The 7,132-nt window shown below is 44.7% G+C and overlaps 1 protein-coding gene across 1 annotated transcript in view; it reads left to right on the forward strand.

Annotated features, from left to right (window-relative positions):
* Window positions 1-1,924, forward strand: part of ANKRD33B (ankyrin repeat domain 33B) — a gene marked incomplete at its 5' end in the record, with an annotated part of 11,184 nt that extends 9,260 nt beyond the window's left edge. The window contains one exon of the mRNA XM_010133323.1: window positions 1,074-1,924. Coding sequence (XP_010131625.1) covers window positions 1,074-1,924 — 851 coding nt within the window. The remainder of the gene's footprint in view (window positions 1-1,073) is intronic.
* Between the last annotated feature and the right edge of the window lie 5,208 nt (window positions 1,925-7,132).

The raw sequence follows: 7,132 nt of genomic DNA on the forward strand, positions 1-7,132 counted from the left end.
AAGGAGTGAAGAACAAGGGCAGAAGCCCATGTGAGAGGGCTTATAGGAAAATGGAGAGATCAAAAGGCAGGCAAAGCCTGGAAAAGGACACAGAAATATACGAGAAGGAAGAATGAAGACAGGGACAGATGTTAGAACTGGATGGATAAAGATCATAAATTGGAAATAGGGGGAGGACAGGCCAGAAGTTAACAACCACTAGAAATAATTTCCTTCCAGGACCTAACACTGTACTTCAAACATCTAAACCTCTGGTGTTTAGCAGCTTGTGTCATCTCTTATGTCACCTGTTATGGCTGGTTCACTTGGCAATAACAGCGTGTTTTTGCTAACAATTACTTCATTTCCTCAGGGGTGACAGTCTAAGGTAGATGAGAACAGCTGTGTCTGGGCTCAGGCTGAAGGACCATCTTGCCCATTATCCACTCTCTGACATGTATGGAAACTTCTCCTATTTTTGATCAGCCTTGTTGATCCTCTCAACTTTTGCTAATTCTACAGTGTCCTTTCAGAGACAGGAGAACCTGAATTGTGCACCTGGTGTTTTCTCTATTTTTTTCCTCGTTTTTTCCCTGTTTTTTCTTTTATTTTTTAATGCTTTTCTAGAAATTTCCTGAGTTCATCTTTTCATGAAACTTGTGATTATTAGCCCAAGATCTATCTTCTGAGTGGCAGCAATCAGTGCAAAGCCCATTATTCTGTATGGGAAAGATTTTTGTGTACTGAATTGTCTCTTTCCATATTCGTCATTCTTTCCTTGCATGTTTAAGAGACTGGATTTTAAAATGGCAGGCAGTACTCGATGCAGCTGAAATTCATTATGTTATTATTTGCAATGTTTTAAGAGAATTTCATATATTCAGCCTTTATTTTACTATTTTTTAAAATAAATGAGGAGTTCAGAAAGTCAGGAACCTGGTCTCTCTTTATTGCATGTTCATTTTGACATAAATATTACTGTACGTCTTATGTGACATTTTCCTGGAGGGACATGCCCGATTCAACTCTGGTCACAGCAGCAAAAGTGCGAGCAGTTTCATTAATTAACACTAATTGTTTTTATTTTCTTTGAGGGGCAAATATTCATGCGACTGACCCAAGCCGTGGGCTGACTTCATGGGAATGGGCCTGTTACACAGGAAGGTCGGAATCTGCCTTCATCATGCAAAGGCTGATGGACAGGCCCTGCCCAGAACAGTTTTGTGATCAATATAAACCCGAATGGCCAAAGATGAAGGAACTGCTTGCCAAGGCTGCAGAGCCAAAAAGCTGTTTGCAGAGGATTTCTGAGTGCATGAGGGCGGCGGTCTCATTCCGGTCTTTCTACGGCCCAGAAGAAGATGGGGTCCTTGACCACATGGTGAAGGTGACAACAAGCTTGGGCAGTCCTTTCATTGCTCTGTCATGTCGGACTGTGTGCCCAGGCAGCCCGCCTTCTGTGGGGAAGCGCAGACTGGCTGTGCAAGAAATCATTAGGAAGCAGAGAGCCGAGGAGATCCGATCTCAGGACAAAGATCACTTTAGCAGCTACGAGAAGCTGTTTCAGAACTCCAAAGTCACGCTGATCCCCAAGAAGAAGGAGCGGCGGGCCAGCCTGCAGCCCATCAGCCTTGCGGTCTCTCACGTGAACACCATAGCCACTAGGAAAGTAAGCCTCTTGCCTCTCCACCTGCTTAGACGGAGCAGTGTCAGGCCGGGATTTGTCATCCCCAAAGTCCGTATTAGCAAGGCTCCTCCACCCACGTTCCAGCCAGAAAAGGCGAGAAGGAGGAGCAGTGCAAAGGATGACCCCTATTTGCAGATTCCCAAATGGAGATACAAGGAGCTAAAAGAGGAGCGGAAGAAAGCAGAGGAACAGGACAGGAAAAAAGCAGCAGAGGCCCAAAACCAGAAGCAGGTGTCTCCTGCCAGATGCAGGACCTGATTGAAAGGCAATTGCTTAGAAGGCTTTGGAGCTGTTAGTCTTGTTATCTGAGCAAGATAACAGATTGAATGCCTTCGTGCATTCCGGCTGCTCGTTGAGCTGCGATGCTGAATAATGGCCTTTAAGGTGCAGAAACAGAGCAAGGGCTATGCCACGGCATGTCTGATGGTGGAGCAGGAAAGTATTTTGAGGTAGAAGACTCACTAACTTTACCTGTCTACTGTTGATAGGAAGTTTTAAATGGTGCAGTCCTTTTGTGGTTTCCTTCTTTTCCAGTTCCAGGTGAAGGACTGAGAAACAGCTTGAAAAACAACATCTTTGAAAGGATCATGCTTTGTGTTTGTTCTTTTTGTAATGGACAAAATTAAGGAGTTGTGCTTTTGACGCTAGACATCCCTCCCTCTCCTTGCTTAGGTAGATATACTGCAAAGTTCTGTAGTAATAATGAAAAGTCAAAAACATACCACAGTGTTGGTGGACAGTGAACATCCAGGTCTACAATTGTTTCGAATATGGTAAGCACTTTATTCTAATTCCAGTAATCAAAGTTTAAGACAGGGTATGTATTAAACTGTGCAGCTCTATATGGTTTGTATGGATGCAGTTCTAATGTTATGGTTTCTGTTGAGTATAAAAAGGGCCATATATGAAATATTTCTGTAGTTGAGGCATTTACATCTTTTGTAAGTATAAATCAGGGCAGGAGCTGATTTCTTTGGAGCAACAGAGAAGCTGAGCTACATTTTTAATGCCATCCCCATTAAGTTTCCTTTTATCCTCTACCTGTTGTCTCCTCTTTAGTCTCAGGGAACTTTTTGTCATTGTGTTTAACTGTGAAATAAGGGAGGTAGTGAGCCACAGGTGAGCCTTTTTTAGGTTGATATTTTTAGGTTGATATCCTGTTAAAAAACCCCACCAGGCTTATTGTGAGCCTTTCCAGATTATAGCCAGGACAGGAAAATTATGCGGTGTCCAGAAGTACAAGCAATTTTCCCAGGTATCAAGTCCAGCCATATCCTGTGAGCATCCAGTCGGAGATGCAGTATTAGGCACAATGACCACCAACCTTGGCCACATATCATTGTGAGCTTTGACAGTATGCCTCTGGGTGCCCAGAGAGAGCAGTACCTCACCCCTCTGTCTGAACACTGGAAGAAAACCTTCCCTAGTATATGAGTACATCTCAAAGTGGCAGCTCCCACAGGCTGCTGCAGGTTCTGGTTGTCTGCGTTAAGGCATCATTTGGTTTTACCAGCCATGAGTCTGAATGCAAGCCAAACCCTGGCAAATTCTGATAAGGGTGGGCTGTAAACCTGCTGCTTGCTGAAGAAAGATAACATTCATAGAAGTAGAGGTCAAACACAAACAGCAAGCCATACAGCACATGCTCAGGCTATATTTTTGCTCAGGCTTTGCTTTTGTTTGAAATGAAATGTCCTGTGGTGTGTCCTCCTGATGGTGTTGCTCTGCTGGAGCCCATGCAGACCCCAGCTGCTGCTGTCAACAGCCTCTCCCTCCAATTAAAGAGAGAGAAAACCTTTCCATTCTTTACTCCCACAGCACAAAGGCTGGTCGCGGTCTCACTGAACTTGCAATGAAACTGCGCGTGTCATGGGAGAAATAAATTCAGCTGATTGAAAACCAGCGCCCAGATTGGTATTGCTAGCTAGCACCTGCAGGGGCAGGGCTTGACAGAGGTTAGGGCAGACACGTGAAACAAGGATTTTTCCACACAGCTCATTCTTTATACCTCTTGCTGGAGTAGCTGTGCTGGCTAGACTGCAATGCCAGGTAGACTTCCAGGTCCGAGTTGGTGGAACATGCACCCTGCTAACAAACCTCCCCAGCCCTGTGAATATAAAGAGGGTTTTAGTCTGCAAGTGCATCAGTGCTGTGCAATTCAGGCGCCAATTTTGAAATAGATTTGGTGTGACCAGAATATAAGTTGAACTCATTTATCTGGAGAGTAGGAAGACAATCTTTAACTCTCTGTGGCAAAGATACCAGGGTGGATTTTGAACTGGTACACTGGATTGAACTGTTTAACTATTAATTTTTGTTTACTGCCAACACAGCATGCTGAAGATTTAGCATTCAGTTTCAGTATCTGAAAAGCCACCTGTGCTGCAGGTGAACCCTTGAATTTGCACTCTCAGTATCACTTGCAGGAGACATAAAATTGACAGGTGCTCTCAGGGATTAGCACGCAGTATGTTAGAATTAGGGGCTGAAAATGAAGCCTGTTTTCTAACCCTTTGTACTTTACTGTGTATATGTGTATAAATACATGAAATTTCCATTAAAAGAGGCAGAAAACTGTTAAACTTATTTGGCAACCTTATTCTTTAGTGTGGTGGGGGGACGCTGCCTTTCAGTAGATCAAAAAGCCCAGCCACGTCCACCAATGGACTAATCAGCCCCATCTGAAAACAGTTTGGTTTCCCTGGAAGGAGCTATTGAGGATTAACTTCCACATGTATTTTTCTCAAGGAGTAAAAGAAAACCACTACATTTGTCCCAACATCAGGCTTTGAGTGGCCCTCTAAGTGGAGAGAAAAGCCGTTGATTTGATCACCCACAGCCGCATTGCTCTGCTGCAAGCAGGCAGTCCCCCCGCATCCTTATACTGTGGCTCCACTTCGTGCAACTGTGAAAAGATTTGCACTGGGTAGGCTGGGACGTGCAGGCACAGATCTCTGTCTCCTCCTCATTGCTCTCTCCCGCTGCTGCCTCAGTGCCCCCTTGCCCATCTTACTCCTCCTTTTCATCACCGTCCTCACCCAGAGTGTTGTGCCTCTCACGTGTTTTTTTCTACTGTCAGTTTGAAGGTTCTGAAGGTTGCAGCGGACAAAGCTCCCACAAAACATGTTTCTAGAATCCTGTGGCAAAGGGACCATATCAGGGGAGGAGGTACTCTTGGATCTCCTCCAGGCATCCATCCCATTTGAGCTGCTGCTGCTGAGGAAGACTTGTTTTCTGTTGGATTTTAGCACAAATAGAGTGGTTTGGTTTGTGTTTGTTTTGTTTGGGTTTTTTCCGCAAAAGACATGTAACTGTGAAATGCCAGGCCATACCAGCTGTACTTCAGATCACTCCTTGTTGCTCAAACAGGATGGCTTACTTCCTAAAAAAAGCACACAAACCCTTGGCAACACCTCCTGGCAGCTGGAGCCCCTGAGGGAAGGCAGAGAAACTGCTGCAGAAGGATGTACCCGCAGAGGGGAAGGGGACAATAATTCCTAGGGTGGAGGAAGGTTTTCTACTTGTCTTTGATGCCAGGCTGCAGTCTGGGAATGGTGCTTCTGAGCATTGTGAGTGAAACCAGAGCTGTGATGGCCAGCCTCTCACCATCTGATGCTCACTGGCTGGGAAGTATCCAGCCCAATGGATTATCCCAACAGAGATTAATATAGTGATGGTAGAAACTGAAGTCCTAAGTGCTTCCCAGCGTTCTTAGAATGGCATTGTGCTCCTGCCTTGGTTCCTTACGTCACTATGTATTATTCATTTGCGAGTTTTTACGCCAATCAAAACTGTTCTTTAAGCCTTCACAAAAATCCTCACTAAGCCTCTTCACTGAATGCCCTCTTCAATGAATGCTTGTGCTGTCCTGCTAAGGAACAGATATTAGAGCAACTGGTAAAAAATTGCCTTGAATAGAAAAATGGCATACAGATATGCCGCACTCTTTAAGGCTATTTCTTTTCTAAAAATCTACATTGCAGCAGGAAACTTCCAAAAGCTGTAACTGAAATTAGGACTCAATATGCAGGATATGCCAATTTGCAGATGGTCTGAAGTGAAGCCTTCTCTTTTTTTTCCCTGTAATTCACATGACGCAGTCTGGTTTTGCTAGGTCTGCTCATTGTGCCTCACAACTTAAGACTCCACAGTTTGGCTAGATATCCGGAGGCTGCAGGCAGGTAACAAGCTAGAAAGAGCAGTCATGTCCCTCTCTTGTGTCCATGGATTCCTGCTTGCCCCCAACAAACCTGAAATTTTGCTGCATTAATATTCCATCAATCCAATGACCTAGACAAAAACGCTGGAGACAGTGCAGGGGAGCAGGGTAGGGAAGAGGAAAGACAGTGTCACTCAGAGGCAGTGAGCTGCCAGGTGGCTCAGCTCTGCCAGGCTGTGCCCAAAGCAGCAAGGAAGAGCTGCCCAGCACAGGTTAGACAGCTCCGGAGAACATCTAGCTGTGTCACACACAGCTGACACCCTCTTACAGGTGTTTTTATCTCTTTTGAACCCCAAGGAAAGGGGCTTGGTCTGTTTCGCCAATGATCAGGAAAATTACAGCCCCCCTGCCCTGCTCCTTTGAGCACTCTCTGGAAAGATTAAACAAGCACCAGAAACAGAGCTGCTCAGTGACTTCAGCCGCAAAGTAGGGCACAAAGATTTGTAAGAAATGGGAATTATTCTCACATTTTAGTTCCTTTTAAATTATCACAGGTAGAATTACAAACCCACTCACTCATTTCGTTCATTTAAAGAGCTTCTTCACTACTTAGATAATTACTCACCCAGAGAGCACATTCAGCAGAGAAAGCAGCTGAGCAGCCAGTCCTCCATCTTCTTGAGGCAAGCGAGACCTGGACTGGCAGACTCTCCACAGAGCAAATTTTGCAGCTAAATCTTTGCCTTCCAAATCACTGAGGGCTGTTAAACTAACATTATCAGAAATAGCAGGGGGCAGAGATGATCCCTGGAAGAGGAGGCAGTGAAGGGGAAAGAAAATACGACAGTGTCTATAGTGTGTCTCTGATATAAAACAAGATTGGATTTTTGACCCAACTTTTTCAGACTGTTGTGTAGACGAGTGTTAAAATCAGCCACAAAGGCTTGATCTGGTCTGTTAAGGAATATATGATTTCAAAAGAAAGTGATTCAATATGAGTCTCCTTCAGCGCCTCCTCCATGTTTGGCAAGTTACCTTGCATTCAGGAAGGTGTGCAGAAGTGTTGAAAACGACTCAGACATGCTCAAAACAACTAGGAAAGCCAGTTTCCCAGCATTCTCTTTTGAAGAGAGCACTGCTCAGCAAAGACTTTGGGCAGAGTTGTAAAAGGCCTCATCTGAGGTTGTGGAAAATGCCTCCAACAGCATCTTGAAAATAAGCCAGTCAAATAATCTGTTACCCAAGCAGGCAGGGACCCTCTCTAGACTATGGAGCAATCTGCCTACCAACACACTATGAATTAAGAT

This window comes from Buceros rhinoceros, unplaced genomic scaffold (genome assembly GCF_000710305.1).
Source record: "Buceros rhinoceros silvestris isolate BGI_N320 unplaced genomic scaffold, ASM71030v1 scaffold11193, whole genome shotgun sequence".
Taxonomy (NCBI): domain Eukaryota; kingdom Metazoa; phylum Chordata; class Aves; order Bucerotiformes; family Bucerotidae; genus Buceros; species Buceros rhinoceros.